At 35.2% G+C, this 17,312-nt stretch overlaps 1 protein-coding gene across 3 annotated transcripts in view; it reads left to right on the top strand.

The window, feature by feature from the left end:
- kdr (kinase insert domain receptor (a type III receptor tyrosine kinase)) overlaps window positions 1-17,312 on the top strand; it is a 34,784-nt gene that overhangs the window by 13,422 nt on the left and 4,050 nt on the right. For all 3 annotated transcript variants that reach the window (XM_020643788.3, XM_020643787.3, XM_020643786.3), the window contains exons 16-24: window positions 12,179-12,285; window positions 12,644-12,779; window positions 13,655-13,759; window positions 13,841-13,954; window positions 14,187-14,275; window positions 15,004-15,154; window positions 15,268-15,359; window positions 15,464-15,586; window positions 17,201-17,312. In XM_020643788.3, the coding sequence (XP_020499444.2) occupies window positions 12,179-12,285; window positions 12,644-12,779; window positions 13,655-13,759; window positions 13,841-13,954; window positions 14,187-14,275; window positions 15,004-15,154; window positions 15,268-15,359; window positions 15,464-15,586; window positions 17,201-17,312 (1,029 nt within the window). The remainder of the gene's footprint in view (window positions 1-12,178; window positions 12,286-12,643; window positions 12,780-13,654; window positions 13,760-13,840; window positions 13,955-14,186; window positions 14,276-15,003; window positions 15,155-15,267; window positions 15,360-15,463; window positions 15,587-17,200) is intronic.

Raw genomic sequence — 17,312 nt, 5'->3', positions numbered from 1 at the left:
TTGGTCATTTTTATTTAGTAACTGTTAGTAATTTTTGGTCTCTACATTCATGTGTTCATCTTTTTTAGTTATTTTTTTTGTCTCTTTGTGTCTTTAGGGTCGTTTGGTGGAAATTGGTCACTGATTTATGTTTCTTTAAAGTTGTTTGCTTCTTTTTAGTGTAAGACATAACACTTTATTGTCACTGTTTGCAATACAAACTCACAGAGGATGTCATTAATCTTTTGGACCTCTGTTGTATTTGTTCTTTGTCTGAGCTTTGTGGTTGTTTTGTTTCCCTTTGTACGTGTTTGGTGTATTTGAATTCAGTGTCATTCTCGTCTATTTGTTTCATTTTGTGACACTTCTGTGTCTTCTTTGATTGTTTTCTGTCCCTCTGAACTCATTACACTCTCTTTGTAGTCAATCATTTGCCTTTCATCTTTCCGTTGTTGTTGACTTTTGGAGGTTTTACTTCTCTTTTTGGTCCTTCTGTACATCTTCAACGTTTGTTAAAGTTTCTTTAAGATTTGATCGACATATTTTTGGGTCCTTACATTCTTATTTTCATCTTTTTTCTTTCTTATTTTTGTCTCTGTATATTTTATTTATTCTACTTGTTATTAGATTAGGTTTCCTTTTAGTTGTTAGTAGCATCTCTGTGATCGCCATTTGTGCGTCTTTTTACATCTCTTTGTAGTTGTTTAGTGTCTGTTTGTAGTTTGTAGTAGTAATGCTTTTCTTTGTAGTTGTTTAGTGTCTGTTTGTAGTAGTAATGCTATTCTTTGTAGTTGTTTAGTGTCTGTTTGTAGTAGTAATGCTTTTCTTTGTAGTTGTTTAGTGTCTGTTTGTAGTTTGTAGTAGTAATGCTTTTCTTTGTTGTCGTTTAGTGTCTGATTGTAGTAGTGAAGCTTTTCTTTGTAGTCGTTTAGTGTCTGTTTGTAGTAGTGATGCTTTTCTTTGTAGTCGTTTAGTGTCTGTTTGTAGTGGTAATGCTTTTCTCTGTAGTCGTTTAGTGTCTTTTTGTAGTAGTGATGCTTTTCTTTGTAGTTGTTCAGTGTCTGTTTGTAGTTTGTAGTAGTAATGCTTTTCTTTGTAGTCGTTTAGTGTCTGTTTGTAGTAGTAATGCTTTTCTTTGTAGTCGTTTAGTGTCTGTTTGTAGTAGTAATGCTTTTCTTTGTTGTCGTTTAGTGTCTGATTGTAGTAGTGAAGCTTTTCTTTGTAGTCGTTTAGTGTCTTTTTGTAGTAGTGATGCTTTTCTTTGTAGTCGTTTAGTGTTTGTAGTAGTGATGCTTTTCTTTGTAGTTTTTTAGTGTCTGTTTGTAGTAGTGATGCTTTTCTTTGTAGTCGTTTAGTGTCTGTTTGTAGTAGTAATGCTTTTCTTTGTAGTTGTTTTGTGTCTGTTTGTAGTAGTAATGCTTTTCTTTGTAGTTGTTTTGTGTCTGTTTGTAGTAGTAATGCTTTTCTTTGTAGTTGTTTTGTGTCTGTTTGTAGTAGTAATGCTTTTCTTTGTAGTTGTTTAGTGTCTGTTTGTAGTAGTAATGCTTTTCTTTGTAGTCGTTTAGTGTCTGTGTGTAGTAGTGATACTTTTCTTTGTAGTCGTTTTGTTCCTGTTTGTAGTTTGTAGTAGTAATGCTTTTCTTTGTAGTTGTTTTGTGTCTGTTTGTAGTAGTAATGCTTTTCTTTGTAGTTGTTTTGTGTCTGTTTGTAGTAGTAATGCTTTTCTTTGTAGTTGTTTTGTATCTGTTTGTAGTAGTAATGCTTTTCTTTGTAGTTTTTTAGTGTCTGTTTGTAGTTTGTAGTAGTAATGCTTTTCTTTGTAGTTGTTTTGTGTCTCTTTGTAGTAGTAATGCTTTTCTTTGTAGTCGTTTTGTATCTGTTTGTAGTAATAATGCTTTTCTTTGCAGTTGTTTTGTGTCTGTTTGTAGTAGTCATGCTTTTCTTTGTAGTCGTTTAGTGTCTGTTTGTAGTAGTCATGCTTTTCTTTGTAGTTGTTTTGTGTCTGATTGTAGTAGTGATGATTTTCTTTGTAGTTTTTTAGTGTCTGTTTGTAGTTTGTAGTAGTAATGCTTTTCTTTGTAGTCGTTTAGTGTCTGTTTGTAGTTTGTAGTAGTAATGATTTTCTTTGTAGTCTTTTAGTGTCTGTTTGTAGTAGTAATGATTTTCTTTGTAGTTTTTTAGTGTCTGTTTGTAGTTGTGATGCTTTTCTTTGTAGTCGTTTAGTGTCTGTTTGTAGTAGTGATGCTTTTCTTTGTAGTTGTTTAGTGTCTGTTTGTAGTAGTGATGCTTTTCTTTGTAGTCGTTTAGTGTCTGTTTGTAGTAGTAATGCTTTTCTTTGTAGTTGTTTTGTGTCTGTTTGTAGTAGTGATGCTTTTCTTTGTAGTCGTTTTGTGGCTGTTTGTAGTAGTAATGCTTTTCTTTGTAGTTTTTTAGTGTCTGTTTGTAGTAGTAATGCTTTTCTTTGTAGTCATTTAGTGTCTGTTTGTAGTAGTAATGCTTTTCTTTGTAGTCATTTAGTGTCTGTTTGTAGTAGTAATGCTTTTCTTTGTAGTCATTTAGTGTCTGTTTGTCGTTTGTAGTATTAATGCTTGTCTTTGTAGTTGTTTTGTGTCTGTTTGTAGTAGTAATGCTTTTCTTTGTAGTTTTTTATTGTCTGTTCATAGTAATAAATGCTCTTCTTTGTAGTTTTTTAGTATCTGTTTTTAGTTTGTCGTAGTAATGCTTTTATTTGTAGTTTTTTAGTGTCTGTTCATAGTAGTAAATGCTTTTCTTTGTAGTTTTTTAGTGTCTGTTTGTAGTTTGTAGTAGTAATGCTTTTCTTTGTAGTTTTTTAGTGTCTGTTTGTAGTTTGTGGTAGTAATGCTTTTCTTTGTAGTTTTTTAGTGTCTGTTTGTAGTTTGTGGTAGTAATGCTTTTCTTTGTAGTTTTTTAGTGTCTGTGTGTAGTTTGTAGTAGTAATGTTTTTCTTTGTAGTCGTTTAGTGTGTGTTTGTAGTAGTAATGCTTTTCTTTGTAGTCGTTTAGTGTCTGTGTGTAGTAGTCATGCTTTTCTTTGTAGTCGTTTATTGTCTGTTTGTAGTAGTAATGCTTTTCTTTGTAGTTTTTTAGTGTCTGTTTGTAGTTTGTAGTAGTAATGCTTTTATCTGTAGTCGTTTAGTGTCTGTTTGTAGTAGTAATGCTTTTCTTTGTAGTTGTTTTGTGTCTGTTTGTAGTAGTAATGCTTTTCTTTGTAGTCGTTTAGTGTCTGTTCATCGTAGTAAATGCTTTTCTTTGTAGTTTTTTAGTGTCTGTTTGTAGTTTGTAGTAGTAATGCTTTTCTTTGTAGTTTTTTAGTGTCTGTTTGTAGTTTGTAGTAGTAATGCTTTTCTTTGTAGTTTTTTAGTGTCTGTTTGTAGTTTGTGGTAGTAATGCTTTTCTTTTTAGTTTTTTAGTGTCTGTTTGTAGTTTCTAGTAGTAATGTTTTTCTTTGTAGTCGTTTAGTGTGTGTTTGTAGTAGTAATGCTTTTCTTTGTAGTCGTTTAGTGTCTGTGTGTAGTAGTAATGCTTTTCTTTGTAGTCGTTTATTGTCTGTTTGTAGTAGTAATGCTTTTCTTTGTAGTTGTTTTGTGTCTGTTTGTAGTAGTAATGCTTTTCTTTGTAGTTGTTTAGTGTCTGTTTGTAGTAGTAATGCTTTTCTTTGTAGTCGTTTAGTGTCTGTGTGTAGTAGTGATACTTTTCTTTGTAGTCGTTTTGTTCCTGTTTGTAGTTTGTAGTAGTAATGCTTTTCTTTGTAGTTGTTTTGTGTCTGTTTGTAGTAGTAATGCTTTTCTTTGTAGTTGTTTTGTGTCTGTTTGTAGTAGTAATGCTTTTCTTTGTAGTTGTTTTGTATCTGTTTGTAGTAGTAATGCTTTTCTTTGTAGTTTTTTAGTGTCTGTTTGTAGTTTGTAGTAGTAATGCTTTTCTTTGTAGTTGTTTTGTGTCTCTTTGTAGTAGTAATACTTTTCTTTGTAGTCGTTTTGTATCTGTTTGTAGTAATAATGCTTTTCTTTGCAGTTGTTTTGTGTCTGTTTGTAGTAGTCATGCTTTTCTTTGTAGTCGTTTAGTGTCTGTTTGTAGTAGTCATGCTTTTCTTTGTAGTTGTTTTGTGTCTGATTGTAGTAGTGATGATTTTCTTTGTAGTTTTTTAGTGTCTGTTTGTAGTTTGTAGTAGTAATGCTTTTCTTTGTAGTTTTTTAGTGTCTGTTTGTAGTTTGTAGTAGTAATGCTTTTCTTTGTAGTCGTTTAGTGTCTGTTTGTAGTTTGTAGTAGTAATGATTTTCTTTGTAGTCTTTTAGTGTCTGTTTGTAGTAGTAATGATTTTCTTTGTAGTTTTTTAGTGTCTGTTTGTAGTTGTGATGCTTTTCTTTGTAGTCGTTTAGTGTCTGTTTGTAGTAGTGATGCTTTTCTTTGTAGTCGTTTAGTGTCTGTTTGTAGTAGTAATGCTTTTCTTTGTAGTTGTTTTGTGTCTGTTTGTAGTAGTGATGCTTTTCTTTGTAGTCGTTTTGTGGCTGTTTGTAGTAGTAATGCTTTTCTTTGTAGTCCTTTATTGTCTGTTTGTAGTAGTAATGCTTTTCTTTGTAGTCATTTAGTGTCTGTTTGTAGTAGTAATGCTTTTCTTTGTAGTCATTTAGTGTCTGTTTGTAGTAGTAATGCTTTTCTTTGTAGTCATTTAGTGTCTGTTTGTCGTTTGTAGTATTAATGCTTGTCTTTGTAGTTGTTTTGTGTCTGTTTGTAGTAGTAATGCTTTTCTTTGTAGTTTTTTATTGTCTGTTCATAGTAATAAATGCTCTTCTTTGTAGTTTTTTAGTATCTGTTTTTAGTTTGTCGTAGTAATGCTTTTATTTGTAGTTTTTTAGTGTCTGTTCATAGTAGTAAATGCTTTTCTTTGTAGTTTTTTAGTGTCTGTTTGTAGTTTGTAGTAGTAATGCTTTTCTTTGTAGTTTTTTAGTGTCTGTTTGTAGTTTGTGGTAGTAATGCTTTTCTTTGTAGTTTTTTAGTGTCTGTTTGTAGTTTGTGGTAGTAATGCTTTTCTTTGTAGTTTTTTAGTGTCTGTGTGTAGTTTGTAGTAGTAATGTTTTTCTTTGTAGTCGTTTAGTGTGTGTTTGTAGTAGTAATGCTTTTCTTTGTAGTCGTTTAGTGTCTGTGTGTAGTAGTCATGCTTTTCTTTGTAGTCGTTTATTGTCTGTTTGTAGTAGTAATGCTTTTCTTTGTAGTTTTTTAGTGTCTGTTTGTAGTTTGTAGTAGTAATGCTTTTATCTGTAGTCGTTTAGTGTCTGTTTGTAGTAGTAATGCTTTTCTTTGTAGTTGTTTTGTGTCTGTTTGTAGTAGTAATGCTTTTCTTTGTAGTCGTTTAGTGTCTGTTCATCGTAGTAAATGCTTTTCTTTGTAGTTTTTTAGTGTCTGTTTGTAGTTTGTAGTAGTAATGCTTTTCTTTGTAGTTTTTTAGTGTCTGTTTGTAGTTTGTAGTAGTAATGCTTTTCTTTGTAGTTTTTTAGTGTCTGTTTGTAGTTTGTGGTAGTAATGCTTTTCTTTTTAGTTTTTTAGTGTCTGTTTGTAGTTTCTAGTAGTAATGTTTTTCTTTGTAGTCGTTTAGTGTGTGTTTGTAGTAGTAATGCTTTTCTTTGTAGTCGTTTAGTGTCTGTGTCTAGTAGTAATGCTTTTCTTTGTAGTCGTTTATTGTCCGTTTGTAGTAGTAATGCTTTTCTTTGTAGTTTTTTAGTGTCTGTTTGTAGTTTGTAGTAGTAATGCTTTTATCTGTAGTCGTTTAGTGTCTGTTTGTAGTAGTAATGCTTTTCTTTGTAGTCGTTTAGTGTCTGTTTGTAGTAGTAATGCTTTTCTTTGTAGTTGTTTTGTGTCTGTTTGTAGTAGTAATGCTTTTCTTTGTAGTTTTTTATTGTCTGTTCATAGTAATAAATGCTCTTCTTTGTAGTTTTTTAGTATCTGTTTTTAGTTTGTCGTAGTAATGCTTTTATTTGTAGTTTTTTAGTGTCTGTTCATAGTAGTAAATGCTTTTCTTTGTAGTTTTTTAGTGTCTGTTTGTAGTTTGTAGTAGTAATGCTTTTCTTTGTAGTTTTTTAGTGTCTGTTTGTAGTTTGTGGTAGTAATGCTTTTCTTTGTAGTTTTTTAGTGTCTGTTTGTAGTTTGTGGTAGTAATGCTTTTCTTTGTAGTTTTTTAGTGTCTGTGTGTAGTTTGTAGTAGTAATGTTTTTCTTTGTAGTCGTTTAGTGTGTGTTTGTAGTAGTAATGCTTTTCTTTGTAGTCGTTTAGTGTCTGTGTGTAGTAGTCATGCTTTTCTTTGTAGTCGTTTATTGTCTGTTTGTAGTAGTAATGCTTTTCTTTGTAGTTTTTTAGTGTCTGTTTGTAGTTTGTAGTAGTAATGCTTTTATCTGTAGTCGTTTAGTGTCTGTTTGTAGTAGTAATGCTTTTCTTTGTAGTTGTTTTGTGTCTGTTTGTAGTAGTAATGCTTTTCTTTGTAGTCGTTTAGTGTCTGTTCATCGTAGTAAATGCTTTTCTTTGTAGTTTTTTAGTGTCTGTTTGTAGTTTGTAGTAGTAATGCTTTTCTTTGTAGTTTTTTAGTGTCTGTTTGTAGTTTGTAGTAGTAATGCTTTTCTTTGTAGTTTTTTAGTGTCTGTTTGTAGTTTGTGGTAGTAATGCTTTTCTTTTTAGTTTTTTAGTGTCTGTTTGTAGTTTCTAGTAGTAATGCTTTTCTTTGTAGTTTTTTAGTGTCTGTTTGTAGTTTCTAGTAGTAATGTTTTTCTTTGTAGTCGTTTAGTGTGTGTTTGTAGTAGTAATGCTTTTCTTTGTAGTCGTTTAGTGTCTGTGTGTAGTTTGTGGTAGTAATGCTTTTCTTTGTAGTTTTTTAGTGTCTGTTTGTAGTTTGTAGTAGTAATGCTTTTCTTTGTAGTTTTTTAGTGTCTGTTTGTAGTTTGTGGTAGTAATGCTTTTCTTTTTAGTTTTTTAGTGTCTGTTTGTAGTTTCTAGTAGTAATGTTTTTCTTTGTAGTCGTTTAGTGTGTGTTTGTAGTAGTAATGCTTTTCTTTGTAGTCGTTTAGTGTCTGTGTGTAGTAGTAATGCTTTTCTTTGTAGTCGTTTATTGTCTGTTTGTAGTAGTAATGCTTTTCTTTGTAGTTTTTTAGTGTCTGTTTGTAGTTTGTAGTAGTAATGCTTTTATCTGTAGTCGTTTAGTGTCTGTTTGTAGTAGTAATGCTTTTCTTTGTAGTCGTTTAGTGTCTGTTTGTAGTAGTAATGCTTTTCTTTGTAGTTGTTTTGTGTCTGTTTGTAGTAGTAATGCTTTTCTTTGTAGTCGTTTAGTGTCTGTTCATCGTAGTAAATGCTTTTCTTTGTAGTTTTTTAGTGTCTGTTTGTAGTTTGTCGTAGTAATGCTTTTATCTGTAGTCGTTTAGTGTCTGTTTGTAGTAGTAATGCTTTTCTTTGTAGTTTTTTAGTGTCTGTTTGTAGTTTGTAGTAGTAATGCTTTTATTTGTAGTCGTTTAGTGTCTGTTTGTAGTAGTGATGCTTTTCTTTGTAGTTGTTTTGTGTCTGTTTGTAGTAGTAATGCTTTTCTTTGTAGTTTTTTAGTGTCTGTTTGTAGTTTGTAGTAGTAATGCTTTTATTTGTAGTCGTTTAGTGTCTGTTTGTAGTAGTGATGCTTTTCTTTGTAGTTGTTTTGTGTCTGTTTGTAGTAGTAATGCTTTTCTTTGTAGTTGTTTTGTGTCTGTTTGTAGTAGTAATGCTTTTCTTTGTAGTTGTTTTGTGTCTGTTTGTAGTAGTAATGCTTTTCTTTGTAGTTGTTTAGTGTCTGTTTGTAGTAGTAATGCTTTTCTTTGTAGTCCTTTATTGTCTGTTTGTAGTAGTAATGCTTTTCTTTGTAGTCCTTTGTTGTCTGTTTGTAGTAGTAATGCTTTTCTTTGTAGTCCTTTATTGTCTGTTTGTAGTCGTAATGCTTTTCTTTGTTGTCCTTTATTGTCTGTTTGTAGTAGTAATGCTTTTCTTTGTAGTTTTTTAGTGTCTGTTTGTAGTTTGTAGTAGTAATGCTTTTCTTTGTAGTTTTTTAGTGTCTGTTTGTAGTTTGTGGTAGTAATGCTTTTCTTTGTAGTTTTTTAGTGTCTGTTTGTAGTTTGTGGTAGTAATGCTTTTCTTTGTAGTTTTTTAGTGTCTGTGTGTAGTTTGTAGTAGTAATGTTTTTCTTTGTAGTCGTTTAGTGTGTGTTTGTAGTAGTAATGCTTTTCTTTGTAGTCGTTTAGTGTCTGTGTGTAGTAGTCATGCTTTTCTTTGTAGTCGTTTATTGTCTGTTTGTAGTAGTAATGCTTTTCTTTGTAGTTTTTTAGTGTCTGTTTGTAGTTTGTAGTAGTAATGCTTTTATCTGTAGTCGTTTAGTGTCTGTTTGTAGTAGTAATGCTTTTCTTTGTAGTTGTTTTGTGTCTGTTTGTAGTAGTAATGCTTTTCTTTGTAGTCGTTTAGTGTCTGTTCATCGTAGTAAATGCTTTTCTTTGTAGTTTTTTAGTGTCTGTTTGTAGTTTGTAGTAGTAATGCTTTTCTTTGTAGTTTTTTAGTGTCTGTTTGTAGTTTGTAGTAGTAATGCTTTTCTTTGTAGTTTTTTAGTGTCTGTTTGTAGTTTGTGGTAGTAATGCTTTTCTTTTTAGTTTTTTAGTGTCTGTTTGTAGTTTCTAGTAGTAATGCTTTTCTTTGTAGTTTTTTAGTGTCTGTTTGTAGTTTCTAGTAGTAATGTTTTTCTTTGTAGTCGTTTAGTGTGTGTTTGTAGTAGTAATGCTTTTCTTTGTAGTCGTTTAGTGTCTGTGTGTAGTTTGTGGTAGTAATGCTTTTCTTTGTAGTTTTTTAGTGTCTGTTTGTAGTTTGTAGTAGTAATGCTTTTCTTTGTAGTTTTTTAGTGTCTGTTTGTAGTTTGTGGTAGTAATGCTTTTCTTTTTAGTTTTTTAGTGTCTGTTTGTAGTTTCTAGTAGTAATGTTTTTCTTTGTAGTCGTTTAGTGTGTGTTTGTAGTAGTAATGCTTTTCTTTGTAGTCGTTTAGTGTCTGTGTGTAGTAGTAATGCTTTTCTTTGTAGTCGTTTATTGTCTGTTTGTAGTAGTAATGCTTTTCTTTGTAGTTTTTTAGTGTCTGTTTGTAGTTTGTAGTAGTAATGCTTTTATCTGTAGTCGTTTAGTGTCTGTTTGTAGTAGTAATGCTTTTCTTTGTAGTCGTTTAGTGTCTGTTTGTAGTAGTAATGCTTTTCTTTGTAGTTGTTTTGTGTCTGTTTGTAGTAGTAATGCTTTTCTTTGTAGTCGTTTAGTGTCTGTTCATCGTAGTAAATGCTTTTCTTTGTAGTTTTTTAGTGTCTGTTTGTAGTTTGTCGTAGTAATGCTTTTATCTGTAGTCGTTTAGTGTCTGTTTGTAGTAGTAATGCTTTTCTTTGTAGTTTTTTAGTGTCTGTTTGTAGTTTGTAGTAGTAATGCTTTTATTTGTAGTCGTTTAGTGTCTGTTTGTAGTAGTGATGCTTTTCTTTGTAGTTGTTTTGTGTCTGTTTGTAGTAGTAATGCTTTTCTTTGTAGTTTTTTAGTGTCTGTTTGTAGTTTGTAGTAGTAATGCTTTTATTTGTAGTCGTTTAGTGTCTGTTTGTAGTAGTGATGCTTTTCTTTGTAGTTGTTTTGTGTCTGTTTGTAGTAGTAATGCTTTTCTTTGTAGTTGTTTTGTGTCTGTTTGTAGTAGTAATGCTTTTCTTTGTAGTTGTTTTGTGTCTGTTTGTAGTAGTAATGCTTTTCTTTGTAGTTGTTTAGTGTCTGTTTGTAGTAGTAATGCTTTTCTTTGTAGTCCTTTATTGTCTGTTTGTAGTAGTAATGCTTTTCTTTGTAGTCCTTTGTTGTCTGTTTGTAGTAGTAATGCTTTTCTTTGTAGTCCTTTATTGTCTGTTTGTAGTCGTAATGCTTTTCTTTGTTGTCCTTTATTGTCTGTTTGTAGTAGTAATGCTTTTCTTTGTAGTTCTTTATTGTCTGTTTGTAGTAGTAATGCTTTTCTTTGTAGTCCTTTATTGTCTGTTTGTAGTAGTAATGCTTTTCTTTATAGTCCTTTATTGTCTGTTTGTAGTAGTAATGCTTTTCTTTGTAGTCCTTTATTGTCTGTTTGTATTAGTAAATCTTTTTTTGTAGTTGTTTTGACCTTTCTGGATTGTTTCATATCGTGTTTGTAATTATTCTGTTCTGTTGTTGTCGCGTTCTCTCTTTGTTATTTTGTGTTTTTTTTGTGGTTGCTGTATCTTTCTTTTGTCTCGTCGTCCTTGGGTACAGGTCTTTTCTCTCTGTGATGTCATTCTGTGTCTCTTTGTAGTTGAATGTGTCTTTTTTTTTTTAAATACTTTCCTTCCTGGTTTAGGTTGTTTGTGTATTTTCTGGATAACTTTGATAATTATTTTTCAGTATTTTAAAGTTTTTTTGACATTTTGCTTCTCTGTAGTCTCTGTGGATGTTTTGTCTGCGTCACCGTGTACTTGCTTTCTGTCTCATTGTAGTCTTTTTTGGATCTGTTCTGTTGATTTTCAGATGTCTTGAGAGTAAAGATGATTACATTTATAGTCCATGCCCTAAAGTTTTACCTTAACCCCAATGACAATTCTGACAAAACTCTGAATAAAACCCTGAGTTTATATCCGGCTTCAAGGCTTTACCCACTCGCATCCCACTAAGGGCATTGTTGATATCAAAGATGAAGAGTAAGAATAACTTTACTTCCCTGTGACAGGAAGTGGGCCTGTTTAGCACACATCCTCCTGGGAGTTTCTGAATCTAAACCAATGAGGAGACTGCAGGACAAAGGGAGAGGGAGCTCCAGCCTGTCCTCTCCTGTCCTGAACACAGAGACACAGCGACAACAAACAAGATCGCTAACTGGAACCAAACGCCTACGTGACCCAGTACCCACCAGCAGAAAGTAGACCCAGTTAGAACAGGTCCCGGCTCAGACGCCAGAACTGCTAACGACGGAGGGAAGAGGAGAGACCTGCTGATGAGAAAAACTCTTTTTTTATGAGATTTTTAGAAATAACTCCAGAGAACCCAAAATGTCCAAAAAGTAAGGCAAAAAACCTTTAAAGAAACATCAAAAAATTACAGATTAATATGAAAATACATAAAGAGAGACAGGGACAAGAAGAAAAGAAGACTTTTAACAAGTCCAGGAAAACACAAAATGATTTTAAAATATGATGAAAAAAAACTGCACAGGCAGAAAAACTTCAGAATAGACATAAAGGCATGAAAGGACATACAGTGTACAATAAAGCAAAAACACAACTTACCACAAAGAAACATTCAACTACATGGACAAACAGCTGCTTCAACATGCAAAAGAAAAAAAGTTGCAACTTAAAAGAGGCACAAATGAGATGGAGAACCAAACACAACCAAGTATAAAATGACCACAAATGCACCAAACTTCACAAAAACTATGACAAGAAGGAACAGAAAAGGCAAAACAGAGAGACAAAGCAACTACAAATACCAATCAACAACTGCTCTTCTATTTGCATATTCCACTTGGCTGCTACTCAACATCTGCTCGGTGAAGCTTCCCCATCTGCTCGCTCTCATTGGCCATGAAGTGCCCTATCGTAGGCCCAGTGCAGAGCGTCTTGACGCAGCACAGGTGTCTTTCCTATTTTCCTCCTGACACAGTTGTCATTTTAACGCTCAGCGCTCACGTTTAAATAGCAAATTAACCCTTTGCACTCTGCACATGGCTGTGCACTCAGATTGTGCGCCGCATTAATAACAATATACAGTCATAAATGCACCCCCCATATCCCCCCCCAAAAAAATATTAGACAACAAGTTTTATGCTGACAAATGCGTCCCTGTGACATTGAGTGACCTTTTCTAACTTCTCTTTGGCCTAGTCTTTTCATGCAAACTCCTGAACATTTGTTATGACTTGATTAAAAGTCAGTTTGCTTACTGTCCGGATTCCAACTGTCTTCCTTCCTCTGACCCAAACACAGACACACACATTTACACAAACGTACACACCAATCACAATGACAAACCTGTCTGAACCTTACACAACTCTGCCGGGGCACGGCCCCTCTCCCAAGTACAATCCACGCTGCTCTGTTTTCTTTTTGCGCAAAACAGGCTCAAATGTTATCACAAGTTGTACGATCTGAAGTTGTTATGAAGTTGTTTGTGTTTGTTTTTAGGTGCAGAGGAAAAGACAAATGTGGAGCTGATTGTCCCCATCGGGTCGGTGGTCATCGCCATGTTTTTCTGGCTACTGATCGTCTTCGTCATCCGTGGAAGAAAGAGGGTAAGAACTTCCTCATCCTCGTCCTCTCTTTGACATCATTTTCCTTCCTTGGATTTTCCCTCCAGTTACACTCAGGGGAGTAGATAATGAATAAATAGACACACACACACACACACACACACACACATTCAGACTGTGGGTATGTTAGATTGATTAATAGTGACTGGTCTGGCTCTCTGTACCCGCTCTCCTTTGTGTCCATGGACAACAGGCCCTCTCTCTGCTTCCATAAGTCACGTAGACCAGCCGCACTGATTGGGCCCCTTTTTCCTGGAGGGGCACCAGATTCACTGAAACACTGTCAAACATTTGAGACAACATAATGACAGAGATTTTTCATTTTTAAAACCTGTTTCAGCCAAATGGCGGAGAGCTGAAGACGGGCTACCTGTCCATGATCCTGGACTCGGAGGACATGCCCATGGACGAGCAGTGTGAGAGGCTAACGTACGATGCTAACAAATGGGAGTTCCCTCGGGACAGACTGAAGCTAGGTGAGGATTTGAAGTGTTTGAAACCAAAGAAAAAATAATAAAACAAACAATGGAGACACAGTTCTTTAACTCATGACAACAATAATCTCCAAGTTATCTCCTTGTGGAGATGACACAAGCAAAAAAATAAACAATTGACACATCCAATCGAACTTAAGGAAATAGAAACAACACAAAGATGAATATGTAAAAACAAAAGTGCATTTCTGAGATAATTTATTTTGGTCCAAAATGTCAATCTAATCATTTTACAACCCAACAGAAAAGATCCACATAGAGATTATTTGAGTGAGTGGCCCCTTTTTTCACTCGGAAACATTCATTACATTTCTCTTTAAAACCCACAATACTCCATTGATAAAAGCAGGAATTTCAGATTGCATCAACAAGTTGCTTCTCTACCCCTGCCTCGACCAGTGAGTATGTCAGTGTATTTGTTTGTCACACTTACATTGTGTTTGATCCCCACTAAGCATTTACAAAACCAGAATCATATAAGAAGAAAAAAACGAATCAATAGTCGAATGTGTTGGAAGAGCAGCAACTCCTGGGTCCTGCAACATAAAATCACTGTTTTTGTCAATGGAGTCTTTTTGGCAAAGAAATGTTGTAGCTGTTTCTGGTGGAAAAAAATAATTTTCCACTTTACAAAAAAGTCTATATCTATAGTGAGCCTTTCTGATATGTTATCAGAGGCTCAGAATCAGAATTTGAGGCTGTAAAAAAAATCCCTTCAGGATTATTTTGCAGCCATTAAAGTCTAACCTGAACCATTTTTGGATCCATGAGTAATTTATTCTCCAAAATATATTCAAATATTGATGTTCTTATTGATGTTTTTTATGTGTCTCCTGGATGCATGTTCTTCGTTAAAGGTGACCCGCTGGGACGAGGAGCGTTTGGTCAGGTGGTTGAAGCAGCCGCCTTTGGCATCGAGAAAGCCACAACATGCACAACTGTCGCAGTCAAGATGCTAAAGGGTGAGTGGTTTGGTCCGCACTTTTCTAAGAATGACACTGAGACACTGCATACAAATTAAATGTCCCTCTTTTGTGTCACAGAGGGCGCCACGTCCAGTGAGTATCGGGCCCTGATGTCAGAGCTGAAAATCCTCATTCACATTGGACATCATCTGAATGTGGTCAACCTGCTGGGAGCCTGCACGAAACCTGGAGGTGAGCATCCTCTACAATATTTTATTTATCCCCCTTTTGTTTTCAGAACATGCAGAGTTCCTGAGTAAACATCTTCTTTATGATGAAACTTTACAAGCATAAAAACAAAGTAATGTGTTTCTTTGGGCTTGGCTTGTATTTATTTACCGTTCTCTTTAATACACCTCATGTGGCCTCATTAAACCAGTCTGTAAATGTCTGACTTTGATCCCTCTTCCCTCTCTCTCTGCAGGGCCACTCATGGTCATTGTGGAGTACTGTAAACATGGAAACCTCTCCAGCTACCTGAAGAGCAAACGTGGAGAGTACAGCCCCTACAAGGTAAATGATGTGTGACCCACAAGCAGCCAATAACAAACAGCCAACCCTCTGATGTGGTTACACTGAGCTTAGAGTGCTACACACATCACTGACTACAGACCATTACACAACAATGCAGGTGGCTAGTTCCCTGCATTTCAAAAGTTTTTTGCCTCTTCTCTACACCAAAAAGGAAATCTCATTCTGTAGAAAACATGATGGCCAACTGATGGAGACATGAGCAAGGGTCTGCCAGGAGGCCCAAGTCAGAACGATCTTAGGGGTTTAAAGGAAGCGTTAGGGCTAAGGAGGTCGACTATGTAGGGAGGAGTCAAGCCATTTATGCTGTTAAATACAAACAACGCAACCTTAAAATCAATCCTAAAGCTTATTGGGAGCCAGGGAAGAGAAGCTAGGACAGGACTGATGTACTCCCTCTTTCTGGACCCACCAGCAGCCTGGCTGCAACGTTTTGGACCAGCTGCAGGCGGGACAGGGACAACTGGCTGATCCCAGTATATATGAATTTACAGTTATCAAGCTTGTTTAGTTTCTCCAAGTTGTTGAATGAGAGGACGGGTTCTAACTTTGAAAATGTACTGAGTTGAAAGAAGCTGGATTTTACGACTGCGTCTGCCTGTGGTCAAATGTAAAACCAGTATCTAAAATAATAAACCAAAACCAAAGATTCTTACCTTCTTTTTTTTTGTAATCTGATGTTTGTGTTTAACTCTTATTGTGCATCGCAGAGGAAGCGGGTGGACAGCCAGAGGTGGATGTCAGCAAAGGAGGATGTCACTGAAGGTGATCTGGGTTTAGGGAAGATCGCTCAGTTGGATATCTGCACAGGAACCGCCGTCTGCTCCAGAGCTTCACGCAGCAACATGGACACCGGTGAAGGTGAGGAAGATGACTCAGAATAACTGTTTTTAGTCATTCCCCTCCTTAAAGATGTTTGTAAAGTTGTTCAGGACTTAGATTTATCTTTAAAAAAATGCATCATGTGACGACAGAGAGCTGTGACGATGACCATCTGACCATGGAAGACCTGATACGCTACAGCTTCCAGGTGGCCAAAGGCATGGACTTTCTGTCCTCTCGCAAGGTGAAACTAGAATTATTTAGAAATCTGTGCATGCACGTATTCATGTAAACATCCAAAAATGAGATAAAAATCCTTCTTTGAATGTGTTTCTGTCTGCTCTGCAGTGTATACACAGGGATCTAGCAGCCAGAAACATCCTGCTCTCAGAGAACAATGTGGTTAAGATCTGTGACTTTGGACTGGCCAGAGATGTCTACAAGGACCCAGACTACGTCCGCAAGGGAGATGTGAGTCTCCCAAAAAAGAAACATTATAACGTTTTTGGTGGGGGTTTTAGGGGTGTGTAAGCAAAGTCCACAATGTTGCAGTTCCATTGCAGCAGTGTAGCTCTTTGAGTACCATCTGTTTTCACCATGTGGAGTTTGTAATCCTGCTAGCAACAGAACGCTGGTTGAGCTCTTACCCTAAGGACAAACAGCCCACTGGTTGCTGCCCATTTCTGCTGGTGACTTTTTGTCTTTAATTGAGTCTTTCAATGAAAAGAGAACTTTGCAAGGTTTATTTACTTAAGATTAACTTTATTGTCCCAGTGGGAAATTTTTCTTGGACTTCACAGAGCTCTGATGCAGTAGCAAAATAACAAAATACATGAATTTGTCGGTAAAACATGTCAGTTAAATAATCATTAGATTCCATACAAGTAAATTACTAAAACAATAAATATGTAATAGTTAAGAAAAGTGATAAACAGTGCAGGTACATCTACACATCTTCACACACACACTCACACCACCTCATACATGCACACATATACACACATATTACATTACTTCACAATACAGAACTGTTTTCTTTAAATGCAGGAGTATGACCTAATGAGGGAGGAAAGATTTGTCAAAAAGTGGCACTGCTAGCCCAGTCTGTGTCGTTATGTATTCCTGCACAGCTCCCAATACATAATGAAAGGGGGCAAATCGCGTTATGTCGTGTGTAGTGGGAGATGCTGGTGGCTGCTGCACTTACAGTCATGATGGTGTGTAACTCAGAATTTTATAATGGTATATTGGTCACACTGATATATAAGAAGCAGCCAACTTTTTAGATTTAACAAAAGGTATTAAAAGTGCATCTTATACACCAGATTCTACAGAACATACCTGCAAGAGGGCTCTTTTTTTTTCTTCTTTCATGAATGGATGGATGGATTTTCACCACCAGTTAGTAGATATGAAACAATAACAAGATGATGGCGGAACAGATCCTAGCTAACATCATCAAACTGGGACCTGGTACTGATCCTAGCTAACAGGTCATCAAATTGGGACCTGGTACTGAAAATCAGCATGTATTTCATGAGACAGTGAGTGTAGGAGAGGAATGAATCCATAAAAAATGCATGCAAACTCCTGCACACTGTATAAATCGTACAAAAATATCGAAAACAAACATTGCTAATGTTTTTATGCAATTGAGACACAAAAACAAGAAATAAACCAATATTACGTGCAAAGGTCTTGTATACCTGTTGCCTAGGTTTCAAAACAGGTATCGATATTAGCTACTGATCATGTGATTGGCTGTAAACCTTTAAAGGAAGTAGCTTGGCGGCCATTTTGTATCTGCCCTGATGGCTGAAACATGTTGCCATGTTTTTATGACCCTTTAGCCCAGATGAATTAAAGGCTTTTTATACTTAACCCTCTGAGTGCCTCAGACTTTTTCAAAAACAGGTATCGATATTGTTTGAATTTTACTTGTATCATATTGTAGATTGAAATTCGAGTATCGTGACAACAAGTCATCCACCTGTCCTTGGAATCATAAAACATCATCTGTTCTGAAAGATGAGCATAAATACTATTTTTTTTAAATGAGGCATTGAGTAATTCTTCTCACTGCAGGCTCGACTCCCTCTGAAGTGGATGGCTCCTGAGACCATCTTTGATCGCGTTTACACAACACAAAGTGACGTTTGGTCGTTTGGGGTGCTTCTCTGGGAGATCTTCTCTTTGG

The sequence above is a fragment of the Labrus bergylta genome, chromosome 6 (assembly GCF_963930695.1).
Source record: "Labrus bergylta chromosome 6, fLabBer1.1, whole genome shotgun sequence".
In the NCBI taxonomy this organism is placed as follows: domain Eukaryota; kingdom Metazoa; phylum Chordata; class Actinopteri; order Labriformes; family Labridae; genus Labrus; species Labrus bergylta.
This window is presented reverse-complemented; position numbering and strand designations above follow the sequence as displayed.